We start from the raw sequence: 21,000 nt of genomic DNA, 5'->3' as shown, positions 1-21,000 counted from the left end.
TGTCTCAAGGTTTCCGTGCATATAAAGAATGCCGAAATCCGAGCTATAAAGAAGAAGTTATGGCCCGCCGAAGTTTTACGACAAAACCGGCACGACACCGGGAAACGTAAATAGTGAATTTACGATAGAAGACTTTTTAGCCTTAGCAATCTAAACAAAAGTCGTAGAATATGTTAAACTAAGAACATCGATAAAAAGAACGCCCAAATCTGACTTCGTATGAAGAAGTTATGATTTTTCTAAGATTCGGCTTAGCAGTGCACGGCCTGAAACTCGAATTTTAGTTCGAGCGGTTTTTGGCTTATGCAACATAAATGAGAGTTGAAGATCTCATTAATAGGAAATCAACGGTAAAAAGACAGACAAAAACAGAGTCCGTATGTAGAAGTTATTAATTTTACGCAGACGTTTAACAGTATAATCTCCTTGTACTGTTAAATTTAAGATCGGTCGAGAATTAGCTGACGGTGTCAAAATGAAAGTTGTAGATCTTATTATTACCTACGCGTGGATATAAAGAACGTCAAAAACGGAGGTCGTATGTGAAAGTTACGGATTTTAGAAGTCGGAAGTGTGCTGTGCGAAAATGGGTGATGTGGCACAATCTTGGCCATTGCTTTCTCCCCAAGGCTTGCCACCAGATGGTGACATGTGGCACCAAGTTCAGCCACATTTCACCCTATAAATACCACCTCTCCCACCCTCATTTTCTTCACACCTTTCCCATTCTTTCTTCTCTTTACTCTCTCTCTCTCTCTAGAACCTCTCTCTAGCCCCGAAATCCCCCGAAAAGCCTAGGGAACCTCCCTAGCACGAGGCGGAAGCCCCGGAGTGCTCGAAGGCTCCGAGAAGAAGAGATTTTCAGCTCGGGAACGCTGCTCCAAGCAAAGCCCGGTTTTCTATAAAACCCGCTGTAAGTGAGCTACGCCTACGCTATTTTTAATATAACTTTTATTTAATTATAGTAACGTTATTAGGAACTTATAATAAATACTTGGGCTATTATTATGGGTTATATAAGTATTTTTTTGACGCTTATATAATAATAATAATAATAGCTAGACTATTAATTAGTCTCGACGAATAATAAACTAAACTCTAGTGGTAATAATATTAGGTTTCGTCGAAGAAAAATTCTTTTTAAGAAGCGAAGCGCTGTCTGAGTTCGGAATCACCACCTTTTCCGGTGAGTGCATAGTTACCTTCAACTTACACATAGATATGAAGTATTTTATATAAATTACGTGCTATGTGTGCATATTATCTGAATACTTGCTATCTATGCTAGATGAACGTTGTTATACGTGTTTTCAATGATTTAAACTGTATATGTATTTTATATCTACGAAAATGTTGGGGTAAAACATGGGTAGATGTAATAGGTGATGTGTGATAAAATGATGAGAGGCCTCGATGTTGTTGTTGTTGATCCAGTCATCTAGCGGAGTATAGATGACGACCACGGACTCTTCTAGACAGTCCAGTGGAACACTAGCAGGCTCGCAACCTGTAGGTGTTGTGAACGATGTGTTCACCGGTGTACTCCATCCCCCACATGGTTGCCTATTAGGACATTTATTGCTGAGGAATCCCCTTAGCAGTAGTGTCCGTCCCGATGATAATCCTTAGGCTAGGTCCCTTATGATAGGTGTTTAGGGACGTAAAGTGAGGATAACGGGAACGGGTAATCGGGTTATTGTTGATTGATGAAATTAATAAACTTATTTATTGTGGGTTGAAAACCCTATGTGCTCACCAGGCTCCCAAGCCTGACCCACTCAGTTTTATGTATTACAGGTAGTGGCGCATGAGCATAGGTGTGATGTTTTGGACGAGGGATTACGGATATAGGCCTGTAGATATGAAATAATGTAGTAAGGCTTATATTGTACTGTTTATACTTTTGATCTGTACGAACATGACATCCCGAGTCTTTTAATGAATACATTTCTATGGAAATGCTTTTGATAAATCTTTATCATATTATTGTTTTGGGACAAATTCCGCAAACCATTTATTAAAAGATAACTCTGATTTTGAAATAAAGTATAAACAAAACCGGTCTTTTCTGGCCGTGATTTTGGGGATGTCACAGTTGGTATCAGAGCATTAGTTTAAGCGAACTAGGAATTTGTAGGATTTCTAGACTTAAACTTAGAATGCTAAGCGATGATTGTGAGGTGTGAGCACTAGCTTATTTTAGGAATTGTGCCTAAAATGCTTTTATGTGCTAAATGTTTTATGCATGATATGCTGTTATTTTGTTCGGGATCTATGGTCTGTTGCCGACCGGATCTGGAACCTTATGTGTTTAGGATTCTAAACGTACGACTACGATATTAGAACTAGCATGTAAACGTTTCGGAGTGATAAGGATGATTTAAAACGTCTCTCCTAAATAAAGATCTAAATCCACCTTATTCGGTATATAGATCAAGATGGTAAGGACCCGTAGCGGAAACGTAAACGCAAATGGGAACGGACACCAACCCCCCGTGATCGAGCAAATACCAGTTGTGGAAGCCGCCGCCGGACCAATAACGATGGCCGGAGTGCAAGCGATGATCCAGGCAATGTTGGATCGTCAAATGGAGGAAACCAGGCGTTTGCTCCAGCAAAATCGAGAGGAAGCGACTATTCAGCTCGAACAGCCCGAGTTGAACGAAGGGCAGACTGAAGAAGGAAACTACAGTGGGACTATTGGTCAAGCCAACCCACCGATAGTTAGGCAAAACCACCAGGATGGAGGAAATGATGGACGTGGATGCAAATACAAGGATTTCATGGCATCCAAGCCACCGAGTCTATCCGGAAGCCCGACGCCGGTGGAAGTCATGAACTGGATCTCTGAGATGGAGACAATGTTTGAGAGTTGCGAGTGTAGCAATAGGCAGAAGACTGCTCTTGCAGTTCCTCTATTGAAATCTGGAGTACTAAGCTGGTGGAAGCTATTAGCTGATTCAATGCCCAAAGGTGAAGCAAGCAAAATGTCGTGGGAGGATTTTCTGGTACAGTTAAAGATGCAATACTGCTCTGAGCAGGATCTTCTGGAGATCAGCAACGAATTCCAGAATCTGAAGAAGGGAAGAATGAGCGTTACTGAATACGCTGCAAGCTTTACTGAGAAAATGAAGCTTGTTCCTCACCTCGTCCCAACTGAACTCTCCAAGGTTAACAAATTTGCCCTCGGATTACCAGCGGACTTCGGTCCAATGGTCAAGCAAACTAGCACTCTGAAAGCTGCCATCTGGGCTGCTAAGAATGTGGAGACCCAGATACGAGAAAAGGGTCTGGAGAGAGCGGAAGTGGGAGAGAAACGGAAATTTGACGGATCCTCGAGGTCCGGTAAGAAAGGTAGATTCTCGAAGTCTAGTTCGAGAGGAGGAGGATCAGAAGCAAAGTGGTGTGACAAGTGCAAGAAGAAGCACTCTGGGAAGTGTGATGGAGGGGTCACTTGTTACAAATGCGGAAAGCCTGGGCACTATGCCAACGAATGCACTCTTAACCAGAAGGCCTGTTATGGGTGTAATGAAGAAGGGCACATTTTGAAGGACTGCCCGAAGAAGAAGGAGGCAGGAAGACCCAACATACCACCAAAGCCGAAGGCGAGAGCCTTCCAGATGACGCTCGAGGCTGCAAAGGAGGCAGCAGACGTCGCTTCAGGTACCTTTCTTGTAAATGGTTTGCCTGCAAATATACTGTTTGATTCCGGAGCCAACTACTCCTTTGTGTCGCATAAATTTGGTGGAAAATTAGCATTACCTGTAGAAAAACTAGATAATGCCCTGATTGTAGAAGTTGCCAGTGGCAAATTCGTACCTGTTAGTAATCGTATTAGGAACATCGTCATTGACCTAAACGGAAACGAATTCCAGGAGGAACTATTACCCATAGAGTTAAACGGTTTCGACATCGTTTTGGGTATGGATTGGCTTAGCGCCAACGATGCCGAGATATTATGCCGAAAGAAGATAGTTAGGATAAACCCACCCGGAAAGGAATCATTTATGGTGTACGGGGACAAACGCAGAGTGAGTTCTGGAATCATATCCTTGATGAAAGCTAGGAAATGTTTGTCCAAGGGATGTGCATCGTACTTGGCATTCGTAATCGATGCTAAGAAAGAAAAGAAAGAGGTGCAGAATATACCGGTTGTGTGCGATTATCCGGAAGTCTTTCCCGAAGATCTTCCTGGATTACCACCTGATAGGAAAGTAGAATTTCGTATAGACTTATTACCAGGAACAACACCGATAGCAAAGGCACCTTACCGATTAGCACCGACGGAGATGAAGGAGCTCATGATGCAACTTCAGGAGCTGTTGGATAGCGGTTTCATTCGACCTAGTTCATCACCCTGGGGAGCTCCGGTGTTATTCGTGAAGAAGAAGGACGGAAGCATGAGGATGTGCATAGACTACCGAGAGCTGAATAAGGCAACGGTGAAGAACAAGTATCCATTGCCGAGGATTGATGACCTATTCGATCAGCTGCAAGGTTCGAGCTACTTCTCAAAGATCGATCTTAGGTCAGGATATCATCAGCTGAAGGTGAGAGAGCAGGATATTGAGAAGACTGCATTCAGAACAAGATATGGACACTACGAGTTCTTGGTTATGTCGTTCGGACTAACCAATGCTCCCGCAGCATTCATGGATTTGATGAATAGGGTTTGTAAACCATTCCTCGATAAATCTGTGATAGTGTTCATCGACGACATTCTCATTTACTCGAAAAGCCAGGAGGAGCATGGCAAGCATCTACGAGAAGTGTTGGAGGTGTTAAAGAAGGAGAAGCTTTTTGCAAAGTTCTCCAAATGCGACTTTTGGATACGGGAAGTCCAATTCTTGGGTCATGTTGTTAACCAAGAAGGAATAATGGTTGACCCTGCCAAGATCGAAGCTGTAATGAAGTGGGAACGTCCGAAGAATCCCACGGAGATTCGAAGCTTTCTAGGATTAGCCGGATATTACCGACGATTTATCCAAGGCTTTTCTTTGATAGCTGCTCCATTAACAGCTTTGACCCATAAAGGAGCTACGTATACATGGAGTGAGAAACATGATGAGGCGTTCGAGAAGCTAAAGAAGAAGTTATGTGAAGCGCCGATACTTTCTCTACCCGATGGAGTCGAAGATTTCGCAGTTTATAGTGATGCATCTGGAGTCGGGTTAGGTTGTGTTCTGACCCAAAGAGAAAAGGTGATAGCATACGCATCTCGACAATTGAAAGAGCACGAAAAGAACTACCCCACTCATGATCTGGAGTTGGCAGCGGTAGTATTCGCCTTAAAGATATGGAGGCATTACCTCTACGGCACGAAGTGCAAGCTCTTCACTGATCATAAGAGTCTCCAGTATCTCTTTAATCAGAAGGAGTTGAACATGAGGCAACGACGCTGGCTAGAACTTCTCAAGGACTACGACTGTGAGATACTTTACCACCCAGGTAAAGCAAATATTGTTGCTGATGCTCTCAGTCGGAAAGTCAATCTTGAAAGAAGAAGGCCAAGAGCGTTAAGAATTGAAGTCGTCTCGATGATTGTGGAAAATATCAGGAAAGCTCAAGAAGAAGCCTTAGAAAAGAATGACCGAAAGGAAGAACGTTTGGGAAAAACGTTAGTGTTCGGTACGAACAGTCGAGGACTGAATGTATTCCAAGATCGAATTTGGGTACCTAAGACGGGAGGAATAAGAGATCTTCTAATGGAAGAAGCACACAAGACCATGTACTCGATTCATCCCGGTAGCACTAAAATGTATAAGGACCTAAAACCCTACTACTGGTGGCCGACGATGAAGCTCGATGTTGCGAAGTATGTGGCTGAGTGCATAACATGTGCGAGGGTTAAGGCACAACATCAAAAACCGTATGGGAGTTTAGAACCCTTACCTGTACCCATGGGTAAATGGGAAGACATCACCATGGATTTTGTGACTAAACTGCCCAGAACGAAGAATGGTCCCGACATGATTTGGGTAGTCGTGGATCGTTTCACCAAGAGTGCACACTTCATAGCAGCCAACGAGAAGTGGTCTATGGATAAGCTCGCAAATGCTTACGTGAAGGAAATTGTAAGACTTCACGGTGTCCCTCTTACTATTGTGTCAGATCGTGATAGTCGTTTCACATCGAGGTTTTGGAGGAGTCTACAAGAGGAGTTGGGTACAAAGTTGTGTTTGAGTACTGCTTACCATCCGCAAACTGATGGTCAGAGTGAAAGAACGATTCAGACGTTGGAAGATATGCTGAGAGCATGTACCCTCGAATTCCAAGGGAATTGGGACGAGCACTTACCTCTGGTAGAATTTTCCTACAACAATAGTTTTCACTCGAGCATCAAGATGGCTCCTTATCAAGCCTTGTATGGGCAGAAGTGTCGTACGCCGTCTTGTTGGCTTGAAGCCGGAGAGAAGCAGTTTATGGGCCCCGAGATAGTCCATGAGACTGCTGAGAAATTGAAGGTGATTAGGGAAAGAATGTTAGCAGCTCAGGATCGTCAGAAGAGCTATGCCGACAAGAAAAGACGACCGATAACCTTCGAAGTTGGGGATTCCGTTTTACTTAAAGTCTCACCGTGGAAGGGACTTATACGATTTGGGAAACGAGGAAAGTTGAGTCCAAGGTTTATTGGACCATTCAAAGTTCTTCAGAGGATTGGGAACCAAGCTTACAAGCTAGAATTGCCCGAAGAACTCAATGGTATTCATAACACCTTCCATGTGTGTTATTTGAGGAAATTCATGGGAGATGTTCCCGACATAATTCCAATCTCGGAATTAAGGATGGATGAGAATAAAAGGCTGATCGAAGAGCCTGAGGCAATTATTGACCGTAAGACTAAGAAGTTACGACGCAAGATGGTCGACTTGGTGCTAGTCCGATGGAAACATTCGAATGGGCCGAATCTCACTTGGGAAACAGAGGATGACATGATCAGTCGCTATCCACATATGTTTGCTGATGCATGATTCCGGGACGGAATCATCCTAAGGGGGTGAGAATTGTAACGCCCGAGTTTTCAGGGCTAAGCATTTTTGTCAATGTAATAGTCTAGGTCAACTATTGTAACTCTTTTTGAAGTAATAAATATGAAATATTTGAGTATTATGTGAATTATGTGTGTTTATGTGTTTATTATTTAATTATAAATGTATAATTAATAAAGAATAAAAATGAGCGTCAAAATTAAAGTGTGAGATAATCCCAATATCTCTACATAAAGTTGTAGAATATGTCTCAAGGTTTCCGTGCATATAAAGAATGCCGAAATCCGAGCTATAAAGAAGAAGTTATGGCCCGCCGAAGTTTTACGACAAAACCGGCACGACACCGGGAAACGTAAATAGTGAATTTACGATAGAAGACTTTTTAGCCTTAGCAATCTAAACAAAAGTCGTAGAATATGTTAAACTAAGAACATCGATAAAAAGAACGCCCAAATCTGACTTCGTATGAAGAAGTTATGATTTTTCTAAGATTCGGCTTAGCAGTGCACGGCCTGAAACTCGAATTTTAGTTCGAGCGGTTTTTGGCTTATGCAACATAAATGAGAGTTGAAGATCTCATTAATAGGAAATCAACGGTAAAAAGACAGACAAAAACAGAGTCCGTATGTAGAAGTTATTAATTTTACGCAGACGTTTAACAGTATAATCTCCTTGTACTGTTAAATTTAAGATCGGTCGAGAATTAGCTGACGGTGTCAAAATGAAAGTTGTAGATCTTATTATTACCTACGCGTGGATATAAAGAACGTCAAAAACGGAGGTCGTATGTGAAAGTTACGGATTTTAGAAGTCGGAAGTGTGCTGTGCGAAAATGGGTGATGTGGCACAATCTTGGCCATTGCTTTCTCCCCAAGGCTTGCCACCAGATGGTGACATGTGGCACCAAGTTCAGCCACATTTCACCCTATAAATACCACCTCTCCCACCCTCATTTTCTTCACACCTTTCCCATTCTTTCTTCTCTTTACTCTCTCTCTCTCTCTAGAACCTCTCTCTAGCCCCGAAATCCCCCGAAAAGCCTAGGGAACCTCCCTAGCACGAGGCGGAAGCCCCGGAGTGCTCGAAGGCTCCGAGAAGAAGAGATTTTCAGCTCGGGAACGCTGCTCCAAGCAAAGCCCGGTTTTCTATAAAACCCGCTGTAAGTGAGCTACGCCTACGCTATTTTTAATATAACTTTTATTTAATTATAGTAACGTTATTAGGAACTTATAATAAATACTTGGGCTATTATTATGGGTTATATAAGTATTTTTTTGACGCTTATATAATAATAATAATAATAGCTAGACTATTAATTAGTCTCGACGAATAATAAACTAAACTCTAGTGGTAATAATATTAGGTTTCGTCGAAGAAAAATTCTTTTTAAGAAGCGAAGCGCTGTCTGAGTTCGGAATCACCACCTTTTCCGGTGAGTGCATAGTTACCTTCAACTTACACATAGATATGAAGTATTTTATATAAATTACGTGCTATGTGTGCATATTATCTGAATACTTGCTATCTATGCTAGATGAACGTTGTTATACGTGTTTTCAATGATTTAAACTGTATATGTATTTTATATCTACGAAAATGTTGGGGTAAAACATGGGTAGATGTAATAGGTGATGTGTGATAAAATGATGAGAGGCCTCGATGTTGTTGTTGTTGATCCAGTCATCTAGCGGAGTATAGATGACGACCACGGACTCTTCTAGACAGTCCAGTGGAACACTAGCAGGCTCGCAACCTGTAGGTGTTGTGAACGATGTGTTCACCGGTGTACTCCATCCCCCACATGGTTGCCTATTAGGACATTTATTGCTGAGGAATCCCCTTAGCAGTAGTGTCCGTCCCGATGATAATCCTTAGGCTAAGTCCCTTATGATAGGTGTTTAGGGACGTAAAGTGAGGATAACGGGAACGGGTAATCGGGTTATTGTTGATTGATGAAATTAATAAACTTATTTATTGTGGGTTGAAAACCCTATGTGCTCACCAGGCTCCCAAGCCTGACCCACTCAGTTTTATGTATTACAGGTAGTGGCGCATGAGCATAGGTGTGATGTTTTGGACGAGGGATTACGGATATAGGCCTGTAGATATGAAATAATGTAGTAAGGCTTATATTGTACTGTTTATACTTTTGATCTGTACGAACATGACATCCCGAGTCTTTTAATGAATACATTTCTATGGAAATGCTTTTGATAAATCTTTATCATATTATTGTTTTGGGACAAATTCCGCAAACCATTTATTAAAAGATAACTCTGATTTTGAAATAAAGTATAAACAAAACCGGTCTTTTCTGGCCGTGATTTTGGGGATGTCACAATATTCTCCTCTTCCTCTTTCCTTCAAGGTTACCAAAACACACACAAAATGCTCAAGAATGCTATAAAGTGGATTAGGGTTTACATGGGGACGAAATGGGGTTGGAGGCTGATGAAAGGGAAGAGTCTTGGGAGTTAATGTGAATATATAGGGTCTAAACCCTAAAAATTAGGGTTTGAGTCCTGGCCGAGAATGCATTGCATTCATCATGGACGCATAGCAGCCGGAATGACATGCATTTCTAACAGATTCATAGCGTTCTCCTGGATATGCATTTTTCCACAAATGCCATAAGGGACCCATTTGCCAACTTTTCTCATATCAATGGTATAAATAGAATACTTGGAAATCAAGATGTTACACTGCGTCTCAGACTCTTTTTCTGTATTTGGGGGTCCCCATTGGTGAATATACGAATCGTATTTCTTAATGGAAACTCATTATCGATAAATTTTTGCATAGACTTTCTAAGTGGAAAGCTAAATCCCTCTCTATTGGGGACCATCTTACACTTTTGAAATCGGTGCTTGGTAGTTTGGCCATTTATTATATGTCTATTTTTAGGGTTTTGGAAAATAATACTCAAGATTCTAGAGAGGATTCAGGCTAATTTTTTTGGGGTGCTGATGTTGTTGAACGCCGATTGTTTTAGGTTAGTTGGAATCAACTTTTGGCTAGTAAAGATAACGAAGGTCTTGGGGTTGGTAGTCTCTTTTACTTTAATCATGCTCTTATTTTCAAATGGAGGTGGCGATTTTTTGCCGACGGAGATGCTCTTTAGGTGCAAGTCATTAAAGCAATTCATGGTGACAATGCTTATCTTGATTCATATTTTGTTCCTTCTAGATGTTATGGTCCTTGGTGTAATATTATCAGGACCATCTATAACTTACGTTCGAGGGGAATGGATTTGATTGAGCATGTTTCAGTTGAAGTGGGTAAAGGTGACTGAACTCGTTTTTGGCATGACTCCTCTTAAGCTTTATTTCCACAAAATCTATGCCTTGGAGTAGGATCTGGATTGCCATGTTGTCGATAGGTCTAGCCCGAATTCTCGTATGTGTGCTTTGCTTAGAGTACCTAGAGGAGGTGTGGAGGAGGAACAAATGTTTGAACTTGAGAGATTGTTAGCTTCTTGATATTAGTCGGCTACTGATGGTCGTATTTCTTGGGAGTTGGATTCAAATGGCACTTTCACGGTTTCTTCTGCGAGATATTTTCTTGATAATATGTCTCTCCCGAATTCTATGTATGTGGCTCGATGGAATTCATTGGTTCTGTATAAGTTAAATGTGTTGCTTTGGCGGTTTAAGTTGAATCGTATCCCCACTCGTCTTTGCCTTTCGCAACATGGTTTGGAGCTGGATTCCATTTTGTGTCTTGTCTGCGAGTTAGTGGTGAAGTCATCCAACCATCTTTTTTATTTTTTCTCAGAGTGGTTGTGTGGTTCCTTTTAGTAGGTGATGGAATATCACTTGTCCTAATTCTTCTACGATTGGTTCTTGGACACGTGGACAGATTCCTTATATTTTTTGGGCAAGTCAAAAGAAAGGTTTTGATGCGATTGTTATTACTGTTTTTTGGGTAATTTGGAATTATCGAAATAACTTGGTTTTCGGGACAGTCAAGCCTAAAAAGTTAGCGATTTTCAACGACATATTTTATTTATTTATTTATTTATTTTTCCTTTGTATTTTTGGATTAGTGGTGTCCTTTCTTTTTGAGGTTGCGAGTTCAAGTCTCATCGTGGATATAAGTGGAATATGTGTTATTAGTTTAGAAATAAATTAAATTTACCAGTTCAAAAAAAAAAAAGTTAGAATTTCATATTTCTTTTCTATACAATTATTTTTTTTGGAAACAAAAAAAAAAAAAAAAAAGAAGCCATACATACTAAAAGTATAAACTTTAGAAAGTTGTGTTTTAAAAATGTATTAATGAACGATAGGATTTTTTTTTTTCCTTTCCAAAAGATAATATTACTAATAAATAGAATGTTAGTATGTCTCGGTAAAAACTTAAAACAAAACTCTGTAATTTGCACTTCAATTTCCATAAAACGGCAATACAGGCTACAGCCCACACAACTGAAAAGGGTTTCTAACTTTCTATTAATTCGCCAGCGGCCTCTCTTCCTCCTCACTGCCTCTCTGGTCACGGAAACAACAAAAACTCGTCACTCGTCTCTCTGCTCTGCGCAACTAGAGAATACGGAAAAACAATGAAGATAGAAGAAGTGCAATCGACTACTAAGAAGCAGAGAATTGCCACGCATACTCATATCAAAGGCCTTGGGCTTGAGGTTTTCTTCCATTCTAGCTTTCTCTATTTTTTAGTTAATTAGGGTTTAGGGTTTATCGAACGGTTTCGCTCTATCTTTTTACGTTCTAGATTATTTTTCGCTAGTATGAGGAACCGATTTCTTTGTTGTTTGCGATCTTTGGTGCTGCCAGTTCTTCTACTTCTTTTCTTCTTTTTTGAACGCGACGAGCTTATATGCCCTAAAAATCAGTTACTGTTTGGGCTCAGTGTTCAATTAATTTCGTACTACAAACTTATGCTCGAGGCTAAAATATTGGAGTGGATGTAACGGACTGTATTTTCCTAGTTTTCACTGCTTATTTGCTGCAAATTCTTGTTCTTATACAACATATGATGGATCTGGATTCACTTATATTCTATACAAGTTATGATATCGATACCAATTAACTTTCTAGGCTACTGGAAAAGCAATCCCTTTGGCTGCTGGATTTGTGGGTCAAGCAGCAGCAAGAGAGGCTGGTGGCCTTGTAGTTGATATGATCCGCCAAAAAAAGATGGCTGGAAGGGCACTTCTGTTCGCTGGACCTCCTGGAACTGGTAAAACTGCCCTTGCCCTTGGTATCTCTCAAGAACTTGGCACTAAGGTATGTCATTCATACATCTACACCCTTTCATCCACAATCATATACATAATTTTACATTATTACATATTTACATATACCCTTTTTGTACAGGTCCCATTTTGTCCAATGGTTGGATCAGAAGTCTACTCATCAGAAGTAAAGAAAACCGAAGTCTTGATGGAGAATTTCAGAAGGGCTATTGGTTTACGTATCAAGGAAAATAAAGAGGTTTATGAAGGAGAAGTAAGAACAACAAACTCCATTTACCCTGATAGCTTCTTTATGTGGTTATAAAGTTAAATTTTTGTAACATTTTTGGAAACAAATGGTTTCAGGTGACTGAACTATCTCCAGAGGAAATAGAAAGTGTGACTGGTGGATATGGTAAAGCCATAAGTCATGTAATTATTGGATTAAAAACTGTTAAAGGAACAAAGCAATTGAAGCTGGATCCAACCATTTATGATGCCTTGATCAAGGAAAAGGTATAGTATATTTATCTTTTTATTATTATATGTATTTGTGATATATATATATATTTTTTTATCTTTAATCGTATGAAGTATACAGGTAGCTGTTGGAGATGTTATATATATAGAAGCAAATAGTGGTGCAGTTAAAAGGGTAGGCAGGAGTGATGCATTTGCAACAGAATATGATCTTGAGGCTGAAGAATATGTTCCTCTTCCTAAAGGAGAAGTTCACAAAAAGAAAGAAATAGTTCAGGTTTGTTACGTTTGTAGTTTGTTTCCACAATCTTTATTTTTATTTTTGTTTTTTTATAATATGATTTCATATGTATGAGACATTTTATTTATTTGAATCTTCAGGATGTAACACTTCATGATCTTGATGCTGCAAATGCACGTCCTCAAGGTGGACAAGATATATTGTCACTAATGGGTCAAATGATGAAGCCTAGAAAAACTGAAATTACAGATAAATTACGACAAGAAATCAATAAGGTTTTAATACTTTTTAATTTTTTAATTTTGATAAACTCTACCTTTGAATGACACAGTAATCACAAATAGGTTGTTTGTTAATTGCAGGTTGTTAATCGTTATATTGATGAAGGGGTGGCAGAGCTTGTCCCTGGTGTCTTATTCATTGACGAGGTGTTTTTTTATACCCTTTTTTATTTTTTTATTTGAGATTTCAATTTTTTTTAATGATTAATTTAACCTTTTTTTTTGAATAGGTACATATGTTGGATATGGAGTGTTTTTCTTACTTGAATCGTGCATTGGAAAGCTCGTTGTCTCCAATTGTAATCTTTGCCACTAACAGAGGGATATGCAGTGTGAGGTAAACTTATCTATCTATCTATTTGTTTGTTTTGTGATTGAAGGGTATTTATGACATTTGACATGGATATTGGTGGATATGCAGGGGAACTGATATGTCGAGTCCTCATGGGATACCGGTGGATCTTTTGGACAGATTGGTGATTATACGAACAGAAACATATGGTCCCGCTGAGATGATTCAGGTTTTTTTATGAAAATTTTCATTTTTTTTTGTTGTTGTGGAAAATAATGAAAACATAACGTGAGTTGACTGAGGTGTTTGTTGCTGACTTTTTGATATAGATATTGGCTATTAGGGCACAAGTGGAGGAGTTGTCTATAGATGAAGAAAGTTTGGCTTACCTTGGCGAGATTGGACAACAAGCATCCTTAAGGTTTTTTTTTTTTCTTATATTTATAAAACTCACAATATTTATTAAGAAAAACGTTCTCTTTTACAGGCATGCGGTTCAGTTATTATCACCTGGCAGTGTTGTGGCAAAAATGAATGGGCGTGAGGGTATTTGCAAGGTACCGATTATTTATTTCTTTTATTTATTTATTTTGTGTGTGAGTGTAATATTTGATATCTCAATGTTGTAATTTTGTAACAATATTGGTGAAACAGGCGGATTTGGAGGAAGTAAACAGTTTGTATTTGAATGCAAAGTCATCTGCTAAACTTCTACAAGAACAACAAGATAGATATATTTCCTGATCAAGTCTGAAAATTTGGCAAACAGTCCAATTTTTTTTGAGACCATTTTGAAGAACGAAGAAGGCCGGATGTTTTTAATTTATTTGCTAATCCCTTTTTCGTTCTTTTTAATTTAAGAAAAACAAGTGAACTCGTGTTATATCTCTATGCAATTTCTACTTCCTTATATTGTCCATATGACTTTACTTTCCTTTTTTATATGTTTGTTTTTTCAATTTTATTTGCAAGAAAATGGTTCGCAACTGGTGATGGGTCAAAATCAACGGTCAAATGAGTATCCCTGATGGCTTCAATTCAATGTGTATTGTGTGGAATGATATTATTGCTTGTCTATTGTCATAAATACTCATAACCAATAAATTAATTCTAATATAAATCACGATTATTTCATGCAATATGTTAACTAACTTTGACTTGTCTTGACAATGATTAAAAAACCATCCTCAATAGCACATGTAAAATGGCTATAATATTGTCTTGGAAATGTAATGTTTTTCATATTAAACTACATCAAAAGTTAGGTTTTTGGGTAAGTTTTTAGTGCTGGTTTGCATTTTTTGTCAACTAGCCAAATCATTATTTTTTTAGTTTGATTCACAATTTTTTTTTTCTATTTTGTTTAAAATTACCGTTTTATATTCAAATAAATAATATTATGTATTATATTAAGAAGTTGATTTATCGATCCCATATTGCAAGATTGTCAACAGTAATCTATTTATTTAATTAAATTAATTAATGATTGGAAATAGAATATTTAAATGCTTCCCTGCCGAACGTGTTGCACCAAGAGAACTAAACTCGCACAAGTTAGGCGTTGAAATGGCGGGGTTTGTTTTGGCATTTAACAAACAATGAATCAAATATATAGATCCTTAACTATCATTTACAATTTACCCCTTGTATTATCAACAAACTGTAACACTTTACCCCTTGTATTATCAACCGTAATATTAATTTTACAAATTTGTTAATTTTGCTTCTGATTATTTGCTGATAGCCTGATACTATTAATTTGAGCAAAAAGACGTCTTATTTTGTTACTATGAATGCCATCTAATTTACCTTTGACATGGGGAAGTGGAAAAAAAAAGCAAGCATAGGGACTGGAATATAATTTATATGAAGTAAAAGGGCATGGCAAAAACATTAGAAGCAAGTTTGCATATTTAACCACTGAATTTTGTATGGCGATGAATCGATAAAAACATTAGATGCCTCTTTGTCTGTATTGAAGATGGTGTTGTTGTCATCTATGGACTTTATTTAATCCATTAATCCAATCCCACCTATTTTTTCTGAAGGCCATTGCATCCGTTATAAACACACTCTCGATTCTTCCACGAGTCCAAATCAATTGTTCCGGCTTCAATTTCGGTGCTCATACTCGTGCAGAAGGTGCGTATCATTGATTCTCAAATAATCTTGTTCGGTACTGTTCCAAATTTGTTCGTTTAGCCAATAATTTTATTCATTTCTGTAGCAAGAAGATATAAGATCTAGTCCAAAATTGACGACAAATACGTTTTCATAGGCTTAAATTCATGAGGTTTAATGTTCTTATGGAATTTAATCGAACGGTTAGCTTGAAATTGATGTAGTTTATGGAAGTCCAGTGAGCTGTAAGAAATTGAAATATGAATTGTTGTGTTATCGACTTACTTCTCTTTGTGTATCATTGGTAAAAGCTTGAAGAAATATATAGTTAGGTTTCCGTTTTCGAGTTCTGTGAAGAATTTGTTCCAGATAAATTAACTACTTCCTCTGCTCCCTGTATCAGAGACATGACGTGTCTCTCGACGTCATATATTATAATCCCTTTTGTAATTATCATATACTTTTCCAAATAGACGAGAATCCAATCAGTTCTAAAGTTAGAATTTGTCTGTTTGATCTAAAAAGTTAAAAGCGTCATCTATTGTTGGTGGAAAGTAGGGACTGCATATGAATTTCCATTGCTTTGACTTGTTCAATAAGATGTAGGTGGTATAATTAGTACGAGTTCAATATGTAAAACTTATATTGATTTCTGTCAATCATGTTTCAGGATTGTAGAAGTTGTGAACTTTTGTTTGTGATCATGGCTACTGGATTCGCTCCAGCTTCCTTTACAAGTTTAAAGAACAGAGACAATGGGTTGGGGTTTGCAAAAGCTTCAGATTTTGTCAAAGTTTCAGACCTTAAGAGAGTTAAGTTTCAGAGAACCAAGATAACAGTGATAAAAAACTCAAACCCTGGTTCAGATATTGCAGAACTCCGACCTGCTTCTGAAGGGAGCCCACTATTAGGTACCAATACAATTCATCTCCATGATATGATTATGAATCTCCATGTAAGCACTAACACATCCTCAAATCAAGAATCTGACATTGTTTTTGCTGTTTCTTACTGTTTCTTGTAGTTCCTGTTCAGAAGTATTGTGAATCCACTCACAAAACTATCAGGAGGAAAACCTGCACTGTTATGGTTGGAGATGTTGCTCTTGGTAGTGAACACCCCATAAGAATTCAAACAATGACCACAACTGATACCAAGGATGTGGCTGCAACTGTGGAACAGGTTTTTCTTCTACTTTTTTCACCTTCAATGATTTCGTTTCTGTTATTTAGATTTTAAGTTGTAAATCTATCTTAATACAGGTGATGCAAATAGCTGATAGAGGAGCTGATATTGTTCGCATAACTGTACAAGGCAAAAGAGAAGCAGATGCATGTTTTGAAATCAAAAATACCCTTGTCCAAAAGAAGTAGGTCTATCTAACCTACATACTTCTCTACTGTTTCAAAACTCTACATGTTGACTCATGTATTGACTTTCCATTTACAGTTACAACATACCTCTAGTGGCAGACATTCATTTTGCTCCTTCAGTTGCACTCAGGGTTGCTGAATGCTTTGATAAAATCCGTGTCAACCCCGGAAACTTTGGTAACTTTTTCAATATCTTTTTTTATCGAAGTTTATTTCAGATTGCTTAATGTTGTGAGGATATTTTCTTGCAGCTGATCGAAGGGCTCAGTTTGAGAAGTTGGAGTATACTGAGGAAGATTATCAACAAGAACTTGAACATATTGAGAAGGTTTTTGTTCCATTGGTTGAGAAATGCAAGAAATATGGAAGGGCAATGCGTATAGGAACAAACCATGGAAGTCTTTCAGATCGTATCATGAGCTACTATGGTGATTCTCCTAGAGGAATGGTAAGTAAAACATACCATTGATTTTTGTTATGAAAATTGTGACTTTATGAAATTTGGATATGACACTTTGACAGGTTGAGTCTGCATTTGAGTTTGCAAGAATCTGTAGGAAGTTAGACTACCATAACTTTGTGTTTTCAATGAAAGCAAGCAACCCAGTGATTATGGTGCAAGCATATAGGCTTCTTGTAGCTGAAATGTATGTTCAGGGGTGGGATTATCCTTTGCATTTGGGAGTTACTGAAGCTGGGGAGGGTGAAGATGGACGTATGAAATCTGCAATTGGCATTGGAACTCTTCTTCAGGTCTTTTTCTTTTTTTTTTTTTAAAAAAAAGAAACTTTTAACAATAATCATACATTCTTGTTTTATATTCTAATTTTTTTTTGGTGTACAGGATGGGCTTGGTGATACCATTAGGGTTTCCCTTACAGAACCACCAGAGGAAGAAATAGACCCATGTAGAAAATTGGCAAATCTTGGTATGAAAGCAGCTCAAATTCAACAAGGAGTGGTATGTTTTTTATTTGTATAATCTTTTATTTCATAAAATACATATATTCCAATTTCCAAGTCTTATGGTTTTGTTAAAACTTAAAATTATATTTAGGCACCATTTGAAGAGAAGAACAGACGTTATTTTGATTTTCAAAGGAGAACTGGTGATTTGCCTGTGCAGAAGGAGGTTTGTCACAAAATGTTTATATTTTATAATCATATTAGTTGTTTATTTTTCTTTAAAAAAAAAATGAATATGTGGCACAGGGTGAAGAGGTAGATTATAGAGGTGCACTTCATCGCGATGGATCTGTTCTCATGTCTGTTACACTTGATCAGTTAAAGGTTATACTCAATTCTCTTAGCTTCTTTCTTACCTTTTTTTTATATATAAAAAATATATGATTAAAATTTGTAGCATTTCCCTTTTTTATCCAGACACCAGAACTGTTGTATAGATCATTAGCAACAAAACTTGTTCTTGGTATGCCATTTAAGGATCTTGCAACTGTTGATTCTATCTTGTTGAGGGAGCTTCCACCTGCAGACGATAAAGATGCTGTTAGTTACCTTTTTTCTTGATGTTATATATAAAAATATATAAATAATTTTTTGTAATTTATATATGTTTTTTTTATATATGATCAATCAGCGGCTAGCTCTTAAGAGGTTGATTGATGTAAGTATGGGAATAATAACTCCTTTATCAGAACAATTAACAAAGCCTCTACCCAATGCAATGGTTCTAGTAAATCTGAAGGAGTTATCAACTGGAGCTCATAAACTTTTACAAGAAGGTAAATCTTTTATTTATTTATTTATTTAATAAATTTTAGTGTAGCAACATGAATTAGAAGTTTTGGTTTCAGGCACACGTTTGGTGGTGAGTGTACGTGGTGATGAGGCTTATGAAGAGTTAGAAGTTTTAAAGACAAGTGATGCTACGATGATTCTTCATGATCTTCCATACAATGAAGAAAAAACTGGCAGAGTACATGCTGCTAGGAGGTAAGTATAATATAAATATAATTTTCATTAAATCAATAAGAACACAAGAGAAAATAAAAAGTTATATATAATTTTGGTTTGGTTTCTTCATGTTCATAGGCTATTTGAGTATCTCTCAGAGAACTCACTGAATTTCCCTGTGCTTCACCACATACAGTTTCCAAAGGGAATTCCCAGGTAATTCATTTATAACATTTTTCTTGCCTTTTATATATTTATATTTAGTTTCTGAAGATTAAAGTTTTTGTACAAAACAAATGGCAGGGACGATTTGGTAATTAGTGCGGGTGCGAATGCGGGTGCGCTTTTAGTTGATGGACTTGGAGATGGTATTTTACTAGAAGCTCCTGATCAGGACTTTGAGTTTTTGAGGAACACGTCTTTTAATTTGTTACAAGGATGCAGGATGCGCAACACTAAAACGGTTGGAAACAATTTATTTTCAGATAAAAATAAATAAATAAATAAATTATTATTATTTGTTGTTGCTGATGTGGTAATTAAAATGCAGGAATATGTGTCGTGTCCGTCTTGTGGTAGAACTTTATTTGATCTTCAAGTGATAAGTGCAGAAATTAGAGAAAAAACATCTCATTTGCCTGGTGTTTCGGTAAACGAAAATGAGAAAATTCTTTTTTCTTTTTTGTTGGATTTTTTAAAAGAGTTATAATAGAAGTGAGGAGTTTATAATTATAATTATAATTATTAAATGGGCAGATTGCGATAATGGGTTGCATAGTGAATGGACCAGGGGAGATGGCGGATGCGGATTTTGGATATGTTGGTGGTGCTCCTGGGAAGATTGATCTTTATGTTGGAAAGGTAATTTTTTTTGGAATTGGAATTGGGTTTAATTATTTATTTAAATAAACATAAAAAATAAAATAAATGATTGGTTTGGTTTACAGACAGTGGTAAAACGGGCAATTGCAATGGAGAATGCAACAGAGGCGTTGATCCAGCTAATTAAAGAGCATGGACGTTGGGTTGATCCTCCTGTTGAAGAGTGAAGATACCGATATATATTTGGTTAAATAAAGCAAATAAAAAGTGGTGAAATGGAAATTTGGGGTTAAAAGGAAATACACGAGAAAAGAAGGAAGATTATTGTGGGTGATGAGATATTTGAGATGTATAAGATTAAGGAAAACGAAAGAGAAATGGAAATATTTAGATATATATATTGTGTGTTATGAAAATTGTTGTATTGTTGTATAAATACTGACTCATACTGTAGTCGCATGTGGAAGGAAAATAGAAGTAAGTTATTTTAGCATTGAAGAGTGTTTGTTCATGTGGCAAAATGGTCATTTACCAGACCAACAGTGTACGTTTTAACAGAAAAGTCATTTTCACTATCTTCCACCCAATTTCATCTATCATTTCCAGCAGAAAATTAAAATTCGTTCACTTGAAGTGAGTTGATCCCGTTCACAACCTCTTCTAAGCATTCTTGCCCCCTCCCAATGATAGTACATAATTTGGACATTAACAACATCGACTCTATCAATTACCAAACAATACTTCATTTTCTCCACGACATAGAGGTTTGGATAAATATCTTTTAAACTCACATCACCACACCAATAGTCTTTCCAAAAGAAGGTGGTATCACCGAGTCCTGCAACCCTCTTAAAATACTAGTAAACCGGATACCTTTATCCTCAAACTCACTTTCAATTTGTGAAATACTAGACCAAACACCCCTTGTAGATTTTTTAGCAATCGTTTTTCCATTCAGAAGCTTAATATTATGAATATATTTAATACAAGAGAACCAAAAGGAATCATATCTGTTTTTTAACCTCCATCGCCATTTGGCAACAAGTGCCTAGTTAGCCAAATCAAGACAAACAACTCTGAGTCCTACCATATTCTTAAGGTTTACTTACGACATCCCAAGCCACCCAATTAATTTTCTTTTTGTCTTTCGGATACCATCAAATACATTAATCACCTTCTTAGGAGCTCTAAAAAGAGAAGAAAAAAAAGTATAAGGGAAGGCTATTGAGATTCGAGTTGAGTAAGGTGAGGCGACCACCAAAAGATAGATATTTCCCTTTCCATTTAGATACT

At 37.6% G+C, this 21,000-nt stretch overlaps 2 protein-coding genes across 2 annotated transcripts; both read left to right on the top strand.

Moving 5' to 3' along the window:
• The first annotated feature begins 11,403 nt into the window (after positions 1–11,403).
• Positions 11,404–14,387, top strand: RIN1 (P-loop containing nucleoside triphosphate hydrolases superfamily protein). The gene is made up of 12 exons (XM_078981233.1): positions 11,404–11,631; positions 12,047–12,235; positions 12,326–12,457; positions 12,550–12,699; positions 12,785–12,940; positions 13,045–13,179; positions 13,267–13,332; positions 13,416–13,522; positions 13,607–13,706; positions 13,807–13,898; positions 13,965–14,034; positions 14,132–14,387. The coding sequence occupies exons 1-12, from the start codon at positions 11,551–11,553 to the stop codon at positions 14,219–14,221; spliced, it is 1,368 nt and encodes a 455-aa protein (XP_078837359.1). The 5' UTR covers positions 11,404–11,550; the 3' UTR covers positions 14,222–14,387.
• Positions 14,388–15,437: 1,050 nt separating this feature from the next.
• Positions 15,438–20,205, top strand: HDS (4-hydroxy-3-methylbut-2-enyl diphosphate synthase). The gene is made up of 18 exons (XM_078981232.1): positions 15,438–15,619; positions 16,269–16,509; positions 16,623–16,780; positions 16,861–16,967; positions 17,048–17,148; positions 17,223–17,419; positions 17,494–17,724; positions 17,816–17,932; positions 18,029–18,103; positions 18,184–18,261; positions 18,355–18,477; positions 18,569–18,713; positions 18,786–18,924; positions 19,024–19,101; positions 19,189–19,348; positions 19,436–19,534; positions 19,642–19,746; positions 19,833–20,205. Exons 2-18 carry the CDS (start codon positions 16,302–16,304, stop codon positions 19,932–19,934), a joined length of 2,223 nt encoding a protein of 740 aa, XP_078837358.1. The 5' UTR covers positions 15,438–15,619; positions 16,269–16,301; the 3' UTR covers positions 19,935–20,205.
• Positions 20,206–21,000: the final 795 nt, after the last annotated feature.

The sequence above is a fragment of the Lactuca saligna genome, chromosome 2 (assembly GCF_052625555.1).
Source record: "Lactuca saligna cultivar CGN05327 chromosome 2, ASM5262555v1, whole genome shotgun sequence".
In the NCBI taxonomy this organism is placed as follows: Eukaryota; Viridiplantae; Streptophyta; class Magnoliopsida; order Asterales; family Asteraceae; genus Lactuca; species Lactuca saligna.
Note: the sequence above shows the minus strand (reverse complement) of the source record. Positions and strands in the feature narration are given on the sequence as shown.